This window comes from Denticeps clupeoides, chromosome 20 (assembly GCF_900700375.1).
Source record: "Denticeps clupeoides chromosome 20, fDenClu1.1, whole genome shotgun sequence".
NCBI classification, from domain to species: domain Eukaryota; kingdom Metazoa; phylum Chordata; class Actinopteri; order Clupeiformes; family Denticipitidae; genus Denticeps; species Denticeps clupeoides.
This window is the reverse complement of record NC_041726.1, coordinates 8714742-8732335: the sequence shown is the minus strand read 5'-3', so window position 1 is coordinate 8732335 and position 17594 is coordinate 8714742. Positions and strand designations below refer to the sequence as shown.

General features: G+C 51.7%; 1 protein-coding gene across 1 annotated transcript; it reads right to left on the bottom strand.

Annotated features, from left to right (window-relative positions):
* Positions 1 to 336: 336 nt before the first annotated feature.
* On the bottom strand, positions 337 to 16395 carry LOC114770389 (adhesion G protein-coupled receptor B1-like). Its single transcript, XM_028964283.1, is given in 32 exon segments — positions 337 to 2375; positions 2501 to 2551; positions 2698 to 2802; positions 2912 to 2947; positions 3041 to 3591; positions 3594 to 3674; positions 3764 to 3800; positions 3896 to 4163; positions 4259 to 4344; positions 4435 to 4501; positions 4594 to 4663; positions 4747 to 4897; positions 4979 to 5081; positions 5171 to 5274; positions 7327 to 7450; positions 8428 to 8471; positions 8547 to 8649; positions 8744 to 8819; positions 8904 to 9047; positions 9290 to 9398; positions 10044 to 10112; positions 10207 to 10401; positions 10507 to 10613; positions 10704 to 10805; positions 10901 to 11065; positions 11182 to 11346; positions 12211 to 12375; positions 12467 to 12631; positions 12734 to 12823; positions 12922 to 13071; positions 13681 to 14540; positions 16107 to 16395. Coding segments are annotated over 31 exon segments (4593 nt in total). The 5' UTR covers positions 14390 to 14540; positions 16107 to 16395; the 3' UTR covers positions 337 to 2174.
* Between the last annotated feature and the right edge of the window lie 1199 nt (positions 16396 to 17594).

The window sequence follows — 17594 nt, the reverse complement described above, 5'->3', positions numbered from 1 at the left end:
CCTACACAAAGGAAACCTGATTCCAGCTGACATTTGGAAGAAGGTCACCAGGCGTCAGCCACATAAATCCTTGCGGCCAACCCAGAAGTATTATTGTGTTTATTTTCTGATTGCTAGCAGCACTGCCGTTACATTGCAGCCTGGCATTTTCTGTCTTGATCAGCCTTCACTGATGAACAGCCTGTCAGCTTCTGCACCGTTTATAACAGAAAAAGTCCTAGATGAAACAGTCTTGAGATAAATGTGTATGTTTCACAGGCAGACCCTTGCTAACTATTTGGAATGATCCAAGATCTGTCACAGAGTCTGTGTAAATAGAAAAACATAAAAGTCATATAATTTTATTATAGATTTATTTTTATTACAAAGAAGACACATTCATTTGTGCTCTGAAAACTGTACATTACAAGAATAGAACCCAAAACAATCTGACAAAAGGCTTAGGAAGATACATGATAAAGGATCTGGGTATTTTTGGTGGTGGGTTTGGATACAAGGAGGAAAGTGTTGAAACACTTAAAACTCACAATGGCACAGAAGACAATAGAGTTGAATATTTCAACCATATGGGGCACTGAGTAAAAAAACAGGAATATCCTGAAGAGCAAAGAAAATTACCTCTAGGCTATTATTTTTATATATATATAACATCTCTTTTTTTTTTCTTTTAGAATAATCTACTCTTCACAGGGCTCAGAACATAGAGTCTTGTGCTACCTTGCAGATCGTAGAGATGAGGCTTCTTTTCTCTAATACCGACAAGTTGTACAGTATCATAAGTAAATGATCTATGTGCTCTATGAATAGAAGGAACAAGTTATAAAAATCTTTCAAATGTTAGAAAACCTGATATCAATCCTGCTTGAGCATCAAGCGCTGTCATATTGCATGGTTGTTGTTAACATGGACAGCACGTCATGAGTTTAATGTAAAGTTTGTTGGAGTTGGCACTGTGGAAAGTCTTTTTGGAGTGCCACAGGGCTCAGTCACATGGCCTGTTGTTATTTTTCTTTATCATCCAGGGCTTATAAAAAAAAGGACAGGCATGAACAAAATTACCAAGTGATGACCCAGCCACATGGGGAAACGAGGGTTCGCAACGTCTCTTCTCGCTCCCCTTTCTGTGGCAACTTCTTCCCACCAATTTCTTTTAATTGACAAAGCAGTTTAATCCTTCCAGGAGGTTGTTCGTAGTCATGAAAGACGAGTGTAGACAACTCTTCTCCTGTCTGACGTCAGGATTCCATACATTTTAAATCGGATTTATAGGCTGTGGTCTTTCAGTGTGTTTGGAATGAACATTTAAAACAATGAGAAAAAAAATTAAGAACTTAAAAGTACATTTAATTAATGGCTAATTAGAACAGAGATTAACTAATAATAATAATAATAACAACAACAGTAATAATAATAATAATAATAATAAAAATAGCTCTATAAGACTAATTTCAGTGTTTTGTTGACACAGGCCTTGACTCCAACGTTAAGATTCTCAGAGAAGAGTCTCATGGAAGAGTCTTTAGAAGCTCTTTAGAAGCAGTTCCACGCAAAGCAATAAAGTCATTACCACAGCACAAACTTTAAAAAGAGGACTGTGTCCATCTAGCACAGAATCACAAGAAGAACCCAGGGCTGACAGAGGGGGACGTCCCATTTGCACCTCTGTTCAAGTCCCCTGCAGGGCAGTGGGTTGGAAGAACAAGCCGCCCCCCGGCGAGCCCAAGCGATCAAGCGTTGGGTTGGTCTCATGGAGCTGGAGGAGGACCAGCACTTTCCATTCCAACATGGATGGAAATGAGAAACATAAAGGCACAGGTATGTGGAACACACCTCTCTCATGGCCAGACGGAAGAAAATGGGGACCTCAAACGGAACGATCAGAGCCTCTTCACAGTATGGAACCAACCACCAGAGCCTTCTGGTTCACTCAACCCCACGTTGACTTGACTGAAGACCTCAACCCAACAGTGGAGGCTTGAGAGACGCTGAAGTACTGGAATGCTGATAAATCTTCCCTCCCTCCATCTCTTTCTGTGGGTTTGAAGACATGGATCCCGCATTCTGCTCTTCCCCGTCTCTTCCTCTTACTTTCTCCCCATCCCTCCCTCTTTCTCTTCCTCCATTTGGAACCAAAAGTTGACGAGGTGTAAGAAGGACACTGCTACGCTCGAACTTCACACCTCTGTCTGCAGATCGATGATGTCCTGGCCAACCAGCGGGATGGTGGTTCCGGCTTTCTCCCATTCCACCGCTTGGAGCTCAAGAGGAGAAGGCTGCAGGGGCTCAAGGTCCTTCCGCACCCAGGAGGGTGGAGACTGCTGCTGGGAGCGTGGGACTGCCTCCCAAGGCCTCTCACTGGGCGCCTGCTGTTTGTCCTGGTTGAGGAACCAATAAAAAGAGATTAGGGCTGCTAATATGAATAATATGTGAACATATGTGACAGTGATATTTTAAATGCAGATTTATCATAATTTGACTGAAGAACACAGCTGAAACTTACACTGTGGTTGGTTTTGTCACTTCCTCCAGAAGACACACTCCATCTCACAGACTAGAGAGGGGGGGAAAGAGACAATTTTAATGACAGGCCTCTGAAGTTATTCCTGCAGAATGTTGGGACTCCCATGGGAGTCTGAGGATGTATTTAGAAATGATTTTAGATGAAAGTCAGTAACTGCGTTCAAAGGAGCTTCTCACCTTGCTGTCGGACGCAGGCGACTCTCTGTCTTTCTCGGCGTGATGTAATTTTCTGTTGAGGTCCTGAAACATGTTCTGGTGACGCTTCCTTGTGTGCATGATCTTCTGCAGAGAACATTGAAACAAACAATCAATTAGCCCCTTGGACAATACGTTGGGCTGAAGAATACATTTCATGTCCTGATCATTGAGAATCTAACTGTTCTGTACGAACCTCAAAATCAAGCTCTGCGTAGCGAGATTTCTGCCTCTGTGGGTAAAGAAGAGAACCAGAGTTAGACTTCGTCCAGACAGGCTCCTGGGCTCCACTATCCCTTGGAGCTCACGTCTTAGGTGGACTCACCTCCAGAGAGCTCATAGACAGCGTGGAGATGGTTTCACTCTTGGACATCATAGAGTTCATGGAGTCGAAGGTGTCTCCCAGGCTGCTAGTGATGTGGGACTCGCTGGAGAGGTTGTGGATGTTCTGGACAGGGGAGTCGCGCTCCGAGTAGGACACGCTAACCCGGTCAGCCGGAAGCATCTTCATCCCGTAAACCGCAGCCTGGGGCTCGGCGTATCCCGCGCTCACGTGGACCATGCGCGTCTGTGGCAGCTGCTCCACGCTGATGTTGTACTTGCCGGAGGTGGCACTGCCGTCGTCCTTGGGCTTGGAACGCAGCGTGGACGTGGTGTTGGGCAGCAGGACGTAGCCGCCACTGCCGTCCGGTGAGGTGCCCTCCGCCTGCCCGCGGGCTAGCTCCGCGTCCAGCTGCTTGAAGATCTCATTGTCGCACACGTAGACCGGCTTCCCGCAGGATGGGTCTGAGCCGCGGCCCTTATCGCGCTTCAGCGTGAGGGTGTGGCTGGCGTACTCGGGCACGGGCTGCATGTGGGTCTTGGCAGAGGTGTTGCTGGCAACGTGTGGAAGTTGGAGCCCATTGGCAGGGGCATCTGTGGCGGAGGCATCTTCTCTTCTGACGAGCTCTTCATGCCTCCTGAACAGAAGGGGTGCAGAAAATAGCTTCAGAACACGGTATTTTTAGACGGCTTTGATGCATTTGACTGATGTTGCTTTATTCCTCACCTGGTCTGCCAGATTCAGCATCCTTGTCGAAGTCAGACTGTTAAAAGGAAGAAGAAAATCTGTATGAGTTTGTGGATTCATCATTCAAACTTTGTACATTGTAGCACTCAGAGTAAAACGCTCGACCCCCACCATGAGCTGGGTGTGGCCGTTCTGAAGCGAGCTGCCAGAATCTCCATTTCCATCATCCTTGCGGTCAACAACCCGGCATTTGACAGCTTCCTGTACCTCCCTCCGCAGGATGCAGTGCACCATCACGATGATGAACCCTTCGAGGGAGTCGAAAACGGCAAAGAGGATCTGGAAGAGCGCAGAGCGGCGGTCTGTGATAGCTAGCACCGCAGACATCCAGGTGAGGGCCAGCAGAGGCAGAACCACGCAGGAGCTCCACAGCGACGCCCTACAGGAAAGCAGGGGGGGTTATGAGGACCACACTGAAGGGATAAAAATGGCTGCGCAAGAAGGGAGGGGCCGAGCAGGATCGATAGGACGTACCCCGCTCTCTCCTTCAGCTTCACGTCTGTGATGCCGTCCTTTGACACCAGTCGGTTGAAGACCAGAATGCCAATCACCATGTTCACCTGTAACACAGCAGTGGCGGAATTAGACGTTTGCGCCGACTCTACCAACTTGAGCCTGCGTTCCCGTCGAAATACGATGTGTCTAATTACCAGAACCACGGCGGCAGCTGGTCCTACGAATGAGTAGAGCAGACCCCCCTCCAGAGACAGCCAGCAGCTACAAACGAAGAAGGTGTTTCATTAGAGATGCTTCTTACTGGTGGTCAAATAGAGTACAGAACATGGAGGGATGAAGGAGGGAACACTTACTAGTTCACTGTGCCGTAGCCTTTGGCTTTGGTGAATCCGACGGAGATAGCCACCACCAGCGCGGGGAGGCCTGTCGAAATAGAAGGTTCTAGATGAGCACTCTACGCGTGGAATCCCTCGAACCCACGGGAGCTTAGGAATATAGACGCTCACCCCAGCCCAGACACAGGAAGCGCTTGCGGATGATGCGGTTGCGCAGGCGGCCCGTCACGGCCATGTACGACTGCCACGCCTCTGTCAGCACCCAGCAGAAGGAGGACAGGAAGAAGAAGTGGAGGAAAGCTGCCACCAGCGTACACATCACCTGGAAACAGACCAGAGGTGGAGTTAGCTGGAGAAATTTCCAGAGAAGGGAGCGTCCAGAATTTGGTAAGTGGGCCCTTACCTTGTTGCGCGCTTGTGTCTGGCCTATCAGAATCAGGGCATTGGAGCAGATGATGGACAAGCAGAAGTTGATGAGAATGACTGAACGCTCAGAGCGGATGTACCTGGAACAAGACAACAGAACGTTACTAGGAGTCTTCGACAGGAAACAATGGTTCTAAGAAACGGTTCTAGTCTGAATAACAGCTCTTACTTCCAAACAGAGACGTAGATGATGATGAGGAGGAGGAGGGTGAGGGAGGAGACCCCACAGCCCACAATCAGAGTCACAGAGGGCAGATATGTCTTATCCATGTCCTATAAAGAGGAGACAAGAACGGCCTGGTTTAGAAATGCCTGAATCACACCACACACACACCCCTCCAGGCTGCTGTGACATTCCAGCACATGTCACTTCTCCCTGCAGGCAGACATCTGAGGCCACATAATCAGGTCACAGGTGAGACAAGGTGACCCGAAGGTGAGTGTGTCAGGAAGGCTGAAACATCTACTATCAACAGGACATCCTGAATGTGGATTTTGTGGTTTTCTGGTGAGGCTGTGTAAGTGTACCAGCCGCCCAGAGGGCTGGCGAACAGGTGGGCTCTTCTCACCTCGGCATTAATCATGCCAGCACGGCGAGGTGAAATACCCTTACCATGCCAGCGGGCCATGTCTGGGTCAGGCCCCCTCAGCCCCCTCGGCTCCGACCGTGGCCCATTCAGCACAAATTTCTACCGTCAAGTGGCCTGGACATCTGATGAGAATCAGATGGGTCCAAAAGGCCGGAAAAACTGAGGCTGTGACTCATTAATGGCCCCGTTTTCATTCGTTCCGATCCATTTGGAGGAGGACGGGGAGGGTGGATCTTGGCTCAGTTCGAGGTGAAATGGAGGACAGGGGTCTACTCGTATGCCAGCTGGGCTTCGATGCCTCCGGCGCTCCTTACAGCCAAATACGTGTTCAGCCCAAGAGATAAACAAGGAGTAAACATGTCCAGATACTCCAGGGGTAACCCTGAAAACAGATGGGCTGAGGGAAACAGATTTCCTCTGTGATACAGGGTACTTTTAACAAATGCATTTTCTCTCTCTCTCTCTCTCTCTCTCTCTCCACACTTTTACCACCCAGTTCTGCCAAATGAAGCATTTAAATGGGACTCTAATGAGTCTTGCCTTTGCCCTTGACACAGTTCTTTTTTTCCCAGGAATTGAAAATCAGGGCAGGATGGAAGGCGAAGGAACTAGGAGAGGAAAAAAACTGAGTTCTTCCCATTCCTGGCACTGAAAATATGGTCTGCACAGGGCCTTCACATGACAAGCCGCGAATCAAGGACATCTGCAAGAACATCCATGACCGACGACATGCAAACGTTGCGCTGAAGCATGATGTTCTGTGTAGATGGATGCAGATGAAAATGTCTACAGAGGACATCAAAGCCTCGTCAGCCTGGGGTAGACGAGGGGGCGGGGGCTTCAGCGGCCATTTGCCATTATCTGGTCTGGCTCGCATGGATGTGGCAGGCAAGACAGGTCTGGGGAATGAGCTTGGAGGGAATATACAGACATACTGTTTGATACTGGCCAAAGACTGACAGGCAGAAGGTTATGGGGGGTGGAGGGGTGGGGATTCGGGATCAGCCACGACAACAGGTCTGAAGACAGACAGAAGCCCATGCTTCTGGACCGAGCTGCCCGATGCCGCAGCCCGGATGGACGGATGCAAGGCAGACTGGCCTTGTTGCATCTACAGTGTGAATCAACCATGCTCTCTCTCTCTTTGTCAATCTGAGTTTTTTTCCCTAACCCAGGGGTATCGGGGGGTGGAGGGGCTTGTTTTCCTCTCGATCACACAGCTTCAAAAAAAAAAAAAATCCACAGGAATGGAGGCTGCGCTGCGGATGCGGTTGCCAAGGCAACTGGCGAGAGAAGCGCAGTGGATGCGATTTACAATCAAATAAAGACCAGTGAAGACATGGGGGAGAAATCCAAAAAAAAAAAAAAAAAAAAATGTTCCCCCAGCTGCATTTGGGTGCAGTCTTATTCTCAAAACGCGCGAGTATTAAAATCATGTGTGAAAAATCCCCAACGTTATAAACCACGAAACGGATTATTACGGTTTTAAAAAATGAAGGTGCATACATAACAGTGCGCACGTATGTAAATTACGGCGCTGCAATGCAGCATCTTTCACAGGAAGGATAATAACGATGCATACGAGACATTTTTTTTTGCACGAAAACAGGTTACTTTACGTAAAAAAACGACACATTTATATATATATATATATATTTTTAAAAAAAATAAAATATATATAGCAACGCGCGTCAATTATCATTAAGCTTCATCCCCCCCGCAGCTCCGCACTCACCGGCTCCGTGCTGATCCGCGCTAAGATGGCGAAGGTGGACAGACCGTCACAGACGCATCTGGTTCTGGAGGAGCCGACGGGCACCGCTCTGCAGCTCCGCGTCCAGGAGCCGAGCAGAGACGAGCTGGGGAGGGGGAGAGAGGGAGGGAGAGAGAGAGAGAGAGAGAGAGAGAGAGAGAGAGAGAGAGATGTTCAGACCGGCCCCAGATCAGCCCCGCCGGGTCCCACGGGCTCCATCCAGCGCACGGAGCGCAGCGCAGCGCCGAGGGTGGGCGCAGCTCGTCAGTTCCCCCCCCATCCCTCACGCACACCACGCATTTACAGCATCTTAAGCAGGCTGCGTGGTGCAGATGAATATTTTATTCTCAGAATGGGACCCCGATATGGAGGCGAGTATCACAGCGATCGGAGGCTGAGACGCCTGTCGCCTGTCGCCAGTCCACAGCTGCAGGTGACTCATGTGTCGTCTATTATTTCTTTATTCCTCCAGCGCCTCTCACTGTTGCCATCCTGTGGCTGGTGCACGGCGACAAACCTTCTTTTTTTTTATTTATTTTTTTTAAAATCTGTACTTTTTCGTGATAGAACGCGGGAGAGGAAATCAGACCAGCTCCATTTCGTTGGGACGCGGGAAAATGGAACACTGGCGCTGCTCTCCCGCCACGTGATTGGCCGGAGGAGGCGCGAAGTCTGGGGGAAATGAGCAGAGCCTCAAAATGAAGCCTGGGAAAAGGAGGTCGTCATGGCGGCGAGGGAAGCTACCCTGTTGGATCTGGCTAAATCGCGCCCGAGTATTGATCTCTTAGTCTGAGCAAGGGGGGGGCCAAATTGAACAAAAATGGACCTGGCCCAGTCCATCGGCTGAAACCAAGTCTCATGTGATGCACTTGGACCACCAAGCTATATTCACCATTAATCTTTCAATCTAAATGCAAATGGACCACCTGTCCCTCCCTCCTTTTGTTAACATCAGAACTCTTGTCTGGGTTCCATCTGTCTTGTTTTATGAACTAATTTTGAACGTGGTCTATGATGTGACCTTATTCAACCAATAAGATACTAATACTCTTTAGGAGGTTCTGGAATGCTTGAGGTCCTTACCTTTCACTTTCGTCCCAGGAAATGCAGGTCTCATTGACAGTGCCCTGTAGAAAAGACCAGAGTTAAACACGTTGCCATGGGATTCAAAATGACCTTAAGATGTCTTCATGGCAACTCACGTTGTGGAGGTGAGGGAACTCGATCTCTACTGGAGAAGTTAGCAGCCCCGGAGTGGGTTTCACAATCACGCTCACCACCTTGGAGTTCAGCACCGTGGTGTTACTGGGAGGAAAGGTTGTTGCAGGTCAGCGATGTGGGAAATCACTACAGGTTTTTAGACCGCAGGAACCTGCTAGAAGCAAATCTAGTTCCTTACCTCTGCATGGACAGCATGTTGCCCAGGTTTCGGTACAGAACTATACCAGTCACGTAGGCAGTGATGTCCTCGGTTTCTGGGTAAAAAGACACACTGATCGTTACATGGGGGCTGTGCTGGTGCGCTCTGGCATGTGTAAGGGGGGAGATGGGAGCCTCACCAGGCAGGTCGAAGGACAGAGCATTGCGCGAGACGGTGATCTTCTCCTCTGAGTTCCTAACCCACTCCATCATGCCCCTCCACCCCCTCATGGGGAAGCTGATGTCAGAGGTCATGGCCTTGGGCCTCTTCTGAATGCTGAGTTCTACAGGGAACACGTGAATAAAGGTCAAAGGATGTTGAACGCGGAGAAAAAGAAGCAAACATGGCACAGAATGGCTCCAGCAGCTCTGCAGGGGAATGTGTCAGTGTGCTTGTGAATTTATGCGGCTTTACGTGAAAGTGTCTCCTCGGAGAAGGGTGCCGGGTGACATTGAGGCAACAGATGGAACGATCTTGTCACATTCCCGCCATTTTGGGGCCTCGGAGAGTGGCACAAGGACTCACCTAGGTTTTCAGTGACCTCGTAAATGTCCTGGAAGTCTTTCATCTGGACCCCGATGATGTCCACAAACTCCTCCACCAGACTGAAGAACTCCTTCGTGCTCGCGCCCATCTGGATGGAAGTGAAAGCGAATGGAACAGATGAGTGGATGTGGCACAAGCCGTAGATAAAAAAAAAAAAAAAAAACGTCCCTAGAAAGCTCCTGTCAACCTCCCCCGTGTGCTGTAAATGGCGCTGAATCACACTTGCGAGTGCATGTGCGTCTGTGCCGGAATCTTGCGCGTCTCTCTGACGCAGATCGCCAGTGGACGTGGGCGGGAGGGACCTGCGACCGTGTCATAGTGCCGCGCTTATGCCTTTCCACAACTGGTTTGTGGGCTGATGCCGAGACGCACAGATTGGTGCGTGGGCAACGCGATAAGCGCCGGCTCCCGGCACTTCGCCCCGTGTTCTACCCCGCAACCGACTCGGCCGTTTGGAACAGAGCTAGGAGCTGCTCACTGTACCCTCAACATCACACTGTGGCTAAAAATAGGTGCCATTTTTGAACTCGTCCTTTAGTAGGTCTTATTCTTCATCATCAGCCGCCACTGTTGCACATTCTTGAGGGATGTGCTGTCAGCCGGTCGTCTGGTTTTGTACGTAACACCGGCTAATGGAACCCAGAGGCAGAAAAGCCCAGAGGAAGCGAGTCCTTGTCACTTTGTCGTGATCCACTGATAAAGACATGCACACGGAACACATGGAATATCTCACCAGCTGGGCCTCATCCCATTTGTCCCGGTGCTCGTCCTTCAGCAAGTTGCTGATGGTCTGGGCAAAATTCTGCGGGTGAAGGAGGGATGAAAGATGTAATAAACTCAGGATCAGACCCTAAAGATCCGTAAAAGTCGGTCCACTTTCATAAACCTGTCGTTACCTCGACATCTATGTTGCTCAGGCTGTAGCCGGCTTTTCTGAAAATTTCTGTTGTATTCTTCAGGATCTCCATGATGGCCAGCAGGTCTCCGCTGTATCTCGTTGTGTTGTCTGAGGTGGTTTTTAACCTTGTAATCAGCTCTGTCACCCCGTCCACCATGAGACCTCTCTGAGCCTTGGAGTGGCGCTCCTGTGTCTGAATGTGGAAAGATTGTGGGGAAAAAAAAAAACATTAATTTCTGCATTTCAGGTTCATGGTTGGCAACATTTAATAAACATCTGTATCACATTCTAAGCCTACCAGCATCTGGATTTCTTCATACTCCTTGGAGACACATTTTATGTGGGTCGGGTTCTCCCAAAAGGCAAGTCCCACTGCATCCAGTGTGCATCGCCGGAGAACTAGTCCTGGATAATCGGGAAATTGAGGGCCATTAGGAGGGAGCAACACTTTAAAAGAAATTTGGATTTGCACTCAGCCAAAGGGGTTATAAGCACCTGAGGCATCAGCAGGGCAGGGCACAGCTGCCGTATCTCCAGCAGGCGTCTTCCTCCACACCACACTGCCATAGTTCTCTTCAGGGCAGATCTCGTGGGGTTCTGCAGGGAGCAATTATCGGCCCTTTTACTTTCCACTCTCAGTTCCACCCAGACGCGAGCAAATGATTTATTTATGTAAATATTGTAACACTGACCTGGACATCTCTTTTCATTACACTGCTTGGATTCTCTTTTGGAGCCAGGGCAGGGTTCTCCGCCAAAAAAGGGGCCATCACAAGCTCTTTGTCTTTCTTGGATCCCTCCTCCACAAGTCTTAGAGCAGCCACTCCATGCACTCCATGAGAGCCACCTTCCATTGACTAGGGGTCGGAGAGCACAATGCAAGCCAAAAGTCACGTCAAAGTGTCAAATGTTCTGCATCATTCAGGACGAGTCATGATGCTGCGGCAATGTCATAGAGGAAAGCATCGAGTACCTGGGCATTCCTTCAGGAAACACTTGCTTGCCTCAAGCCAATCACCACGGCATTCTGAGCCTCCATAGGATGGTCCGTTGCACTCGCGGGTGCGCTGCATGGTCCCATTGGAGCAGGTGGAGGAACAGGAGCTCCAAGCTGACCATTCATTCCAGTAACCGTCAACTACAAGGGACAAACAAGGTGCTATAGAACTGCAAAACTCCCTTCAGATGTAATGAATGGAAGAACCTGTACTAATTATGCTAAAAACATACCAGTCCACAAACATTTTGTGAAATGCAATGTTCCTGTTAAAACGTTGTCTGAAGATCAATGCTGACTGCATGGTTGGCCTGCTTGCCCCATCTGTCCCTTAGAGACCAGAATGAACAACTGACCTGTCCAACCCACCCCAAGCTGCCTTTACTGCCCTTCATGCTCAACTGAAGGGGCCGTTGTGTCTCTTGGGCTCAATAGTCACAAACCTATGTACAAACAGCTAATTGATGGTGAGTGGGCAGAAGCAAGAGAGAAATGGGTCTGAATGTGGGCCAACGTTTCAGGGGAGCGCTAGTAAAAATCCCCAGAACAGAGCAGCAAGGCAAAAGGCTTGAGTGCTTAAAATACACAAAGCATAGAAAAGGAGGGTTGAAAGTGGATCGTTTTTGTTGGATACAGCCTGTGCTAGTTAGACGTGTCTGGGTCACAGAGGCTCTGTTCAGTGCAACACATCCATTTGAAAGCGCCCTTTCTTAGGAGGGATTTTGTTTCTGAGTGGGGAAAATGAAAATGATTTCTCTGGAAATTAATCCTTATTAAATGAAACTTGAAATGTTTTTGAAGGACTCTGAAGGTCTTACGCCATCATGTTGACTCTACTGCCATCTGCTGGTGAAATATAGAAACTGCATGCTCTCAAGTCTGCAGCGCCCCAAGCCAAACACACGCAGTGGAATACGAAGAGAAATGTGTTTTTCTTGCCTTTTTATGAGCTTTGGTGTGACGGTTATTCTGAATATAATATTTGTGGGCGGAGACCTGTCTTACCTGGACACACGGCGATGTTGCAGAACTTGGTCTGTTTGGTGGGGCCACGGCAGGGTTCTCCTCCATGCTGAGGCTGACGGCATGTGCGGACGCGGTCGCGGTAACCCCTGCCACAGGTGGAGGAGCACAGACTCCAGGGAGCCCACTCATCCCAGGCACCGTTCACTAGGACAAGAGAGAGAGATGCAGAGGACGCTCAGCACCTGCGGTTCTGGACGATGCGGCGTTCTGGGTCAGCACGCCTGAGCCTCCTCACCTGGGCAGACGGCTGTGTTGTTGCAGGGGCGGTTCTCCCTCAGGGGGCCAGTGCACTGCGTGCTGTAGGTGGAGCTGGTGCAGAAACGGGTGCGGGTCTGCCATCCCTCGCCGCAGGTGATGGAACACGCGCTCCATGGTGACCACTCATCCTGCACGGTATCCACTGCACACACACAGGGAACACCGTGTTTAATTAAAGTCTAAAGTTCTGAGTTCTACGTTCTAACGTCCTTTAATCGACAGGTGACAGAATCAAAGATCTTACCATTTTGAGGGGACTGGACCCCAAACAGTTCGCCGTCCCTCTTCTGGCTGACAATGGAACGCAGGGCCTGGCTACGCTGCCGGACTTGTCCTGAGGGTTCCAGATCACGAGCAGTTAGACGTGCCGTGCGCTGCCAAAGGTGTCCAGTAGGTGGCAATAGAGAACCGAAACAACCCATTCCAACTCACCGATGCAGGGCTGAGGGTTGCAGGCACGCCCTTCCTCGACCACGCCCTCACAAACGCCATCCTCGGGCTGACACGCCCGGCTGCGCACCTGCACTCCACCTCCACACTCGGTGCTGCACTCAGACCAGCGTCCCCAGCCACTCCAGCCCCCTGCAGGAAGCAAGCATCATTTCATTTCGATACATTAAATTCATCAAAATTGGAAATAATGTCAACTTAAATTCCTAAAAGAAGCAGCTGTCGCTGACATCTAGTGGCCTTCAGTGGAAACACCAGAACGACTGTAAAAGCCCGAAGCTGATCATCTGAGCTGTGAAAAGCTGAATACGGCGTATCGGAAATCAAAAGGCCTGGAAGGCCATGCCGACGCCACACCGAGGGGCTTTCTTGGAGAAATGGCCGCCCTCGGGGGCAGAAAGGGCACGGCGCGGCACGGCGCGGCTTCGTCTTTTACACGGCGGCCGCTGTGTTCGCATGCAATTTATTTATTTATACCAAACACATTTTGTGCGCCGCCCCTGTTCCTGCGCGCACAAATGTTGCCATGGAAACCGCAAGCGGCTGGCATGGATTTGCTCCTGCTGCTGACCGTGGGAGGTTTGCGAGGGGCGCCTCTGCAGATGGAATTGATCGGCGAGGAGAATTCAGGCCCGGCGGAAAGGGCACTAAAGTTGTTCTTGAGCCCCTTGTTCGGGTTCCGGAATGTTCCGCGGTGCCCCGTGACGGTTTGTTTGCATAAAAACGGAAGCTTGTACTCACGCATGATCTCGGCGTCACGGCCGTTGTCCCTCAGCGTCGGAGCACACTTCTCCACGTAGACTCCGCCCCTGTAGCAGCCGCCCGGCTTCCTCTTGGGCGTCTCCCAGCACTGGCAGGGGGTCGCCATTATACCGCAGGGGTTGCTGTGGGTGCTGCCCGCCAGGCAGCTCTCCAGCCACTGGCACAGCATCTGGCAGGCGGGCATGCTGGGGTTCCTCTTTCCCACCACCAGGAACTCGGCCTTGAACTCGCTGCCCTCGCCGGAGACCTCCGCCGCCAACTCCGCGCCAGGCTGAGGCGCCGCCTTGCGCAGCTGCAGGAACTGCTTGCTGGACTCCAGGTAGGCCACCGAGGTGGCGGCGTCGCACAGGCGCACCACCTCGTCGAAGCTCTCCATGCCCAGGTAGGTGCGGGAGGTCTCGATGAAGGAGTCGAACTGGAAGGCCCTCACTTGGCGCGGCACGCACACTTGGGCGGGCTTGGTGATCTTCATGTACACGGTGTAGCGGCGAGGGTCCGGGTTCTGCAGGGTCCAGGAGCACGGCGTCGAGGGCAGCGCCGCGGACGAGGAGAAGACGCCAAAGAAGCGGCTCTGCTCCAGCGTGGCGCAGGTGTCCGAGGCCGGGCCAGACGGGGTCCCCACGCTCAGGCAGACCAGCAGCGCCACGGCCAGGCCGACACCCGGCACGTAGACAACACCCGCCATCATGACTGGATCGCTCGCTTGCCTTCTCCTCCCTTCTGTTGCTCCGCCCTCGTCTCACTTCCTGGTTTCTGATTCGACTTCGGAAGTTTCCTCCTCACTCTCGAGACTTGATTGGAAGGTTCAGTCTTCAGTTGGACAAACTGGAAGTCATGTTCTAGAAAAGAGACAAGGCGGTATGGTCAATAACGGAGCCCACGTGGACCCTGTGACTTGATAACCGCGTCGGGGGTCGCGGTGAAGGATGCACCAGTGATTGGCGTTAAAACCGCGGCCCCCTGCACGGCGTGCTGTGCCATCTGTCCATGCAAATGTGGATCTGATGAACACAAGCTCACTGTTGCAGGGTGCCGGCCCCGGGCCCCTCCCTTTCCCACCGGCTGCAGGACTGAAAGGCCTTTTTACCGCCGGGGCTGAACAGGGGACTGTTCGCACGTGTGGGAGCGGCCACAGCTGCGTTACCGCTCGCGGTGACGAACGAGGCGGCGCGGTGGTCAAGAAGAGAATGCCGTTGCTAGGCAACCACGCCCTTGCACACTCACAGTGCATGCAGGCGAAGTCTTCCAACAGAGTTGCTATTACTTGTCTGTCAAAGTGACCGGGGTCGGGGTGGGGGCGGAGCTCTACCGACACAGTTCGTCCGCTGCCCCAGTTTTCCACACTTGTGGCAGCTAGAACACAGACGAGTGGTAGTTATGGCAACGGCTGATGCTTGTGTGCGCTATCATCGCTGAGTCGGCGCTGCTAATAACGCTTTATGTAAGGAAGATAATGGGATCACTCCGCAGAAGCGCCTCTTCAGAGAGAGGGAGTGTGTGTGTGTGTGTGTGTGTGTGCACGTGTGTGTGTGTGTGGCACTGAACTCTGGTTTCTGAGGGAGGAGGGGGGACAGGAGGGAGGAGAGGCGGAGGTGTCTGCCAGTCGGTGTCTCTGGTTCGCACGTAGCCGTGGCAACGGCTCGTTTGTGCGATCGCACAAGTCTCTCCCACAGAACTTGCGAATGTGACTGACGCACGGCTTTACGCAAATCGACTCAGGCGTGCTGCTTCACCAGGATGGTCAGAAGGAAGCGGCGAGGGAGAACAAGACAGCACCACACCACGCGACTCTCGCAACGAACATACGACATACATGGGTCCCTGCAGAGCTGTTCTGTGCAGTGCATGATGGGAAAGCCCTGAGCCCGCATCTGAGTTCTCCAGGTTGCACCCCGCATGCCGTGTGCTTCCTCGTGGTTTCTCCCACCAGGAGGAACGTTGAGATGAAACTGCTGAGAGACTGCCGAGCCGTGCTTTGGGCTGACCAGGCAGAATCTCGGGGGTGGAAACCGCTCGCCTCACGAGTTTGTGTGAGGTGCCTTCTCTCCAGTTTCGGCACCATCACCAACCCGAGAGCCAAAAGGTCAGAGGGCAGACCTGAATTATGCGCTTTAATGGTGAACCCGTGCATCAAAAACCATGCAGTGTGTCACTATTGCACGAACACAGCTGATCCTGCAAGTTTCTGCACAATCACCACCCCGAAAGTGAAAAGGTACAAAACCAACAAAGCAGCCAATCAGAGGACAGATCTGAGTCCAGCGCTTTAATGGTGAACCCGTGCAGTAAAAAGTCAATATTGCACGAACACGGCGCTGCGGGTTTCGGCTCCTCCGACCTGTTGACAACTTTTCACCCCGCGGTAAAAGCGGTTCAGCACCGCGGACAGCGGTCCGGACACTTACCCGGCAAAACCCCGACAGGCGAGCCCGCAGCGGTCACTCCATCCAAGTCCGACCCGTCGTCAGACCGATTCCGGGTTTCAGTGCAGTCCGCGTCCACAAGCAAGGCGGGAAAAAAGAAGCGACTCAAACTCCAAAGAGTTTACTACCAACGTGATGAACAGCTATGTCCAGGGCAGACTGGCCACAGCCCGGGGCCGAATCGACGGTGGCGGTGCTCCGCGCTGTTGGTACTTGTACTCCCGGCTTCAGAGTCTCCCTGCTCGTGGTCTCCCTGCACTGCAAGCGGGCTTTCAGTCGGTCTGTGCCCGGCGCCCTGCTCTCCGGCGCATATATCCCGGCCCGCCCCCCCCGCACCCGAGACCGAGTCAGCGCGTGGACGAGGGGCGGGGCGCGGGGGACGCGAGCGTAACGAGGGAGGGGGGGGGGGGGGGAGGGACGACGCACGGACGAGCGCAGGAGTCTGGGAACCGGAAAGGAGGAGAGTCCGGGAGCCCGGGAGCCGTTTCGCCGTGAAAACGTACACGCGAACGCACGCGTTTTCATCATGGAACGTTCAGCACGAACGCATTTACGTGACGCGACGCTCTGCAGAGACCCACTGTGTGTGTGTGTGTGTGTGTGGTGTGTGTGTGTGTGTGTACCTGGGCGGAAGTGTGTCCCTGCAGAGCGTGTTAATGAGTTCAAGGGGATTTCAAGTGCGCGTGCACGTGAACATCAGACTTAATTATTATTTATTTATTTATTTATTTATTTAATTTTATTCCTGATTTGGTCATGAAGGGTGGGGCCTTCATCTATTATTTTTTTGTTTGGAACTGAGCAAGGTGAAGGGAGGTGGGCCACTCCTACGTTCGGGAGGGTGAAGTCTTGACCCTTGGAGGCGATGAAAGGGCGTGGCAAAGTTTGGTTCGTTTAGAGAGTTAACCAGAACCAGCCCTCTTGCACCCGTGGGTGTCTGCGGCGCACACCTCATCAAGCGAGGGAGTCCCGAGCGGGGGCGTCCAGTTGGCAGATCCTAAACCTGCTGGTGATGAGTGGAAGCGTGTGATGGGGCGGCTGTTAGTCAACGTTACATAAACGTTCCCACTGCATCCGAAACGGTCCTCTGGTCAGTGGGGCGTCCCAAAGGGAGGGGTCACAGCCGCGAGAGGTGGGCCCGAGTGGGTCATCATAGTCATGACAGAGGATGTCATTCAGAGAAATCCCACATTACTGTGACGGAGAGAGAGGGAGAGAGAGAGAGGCAACTGGGTATTGGCGAGCGACAGATGGGTGCCACGACAACGGCCGTGCAGAGAGATGATTTATTTTATTCTCACTGCTAAGCAACAGCCTTTTACGTCTGAGGTTCCTCTACCAGCCAACTTCCTGTGACTAAGAATAAAGTAAAAACAAAGATGAATACATGAGCGTTAGTCACCACCGCAGGGAACTACTTCTTCCTGTGCAGGTAGGGAAGCACCCAGTGAAGTCCATTAAATGACTCAA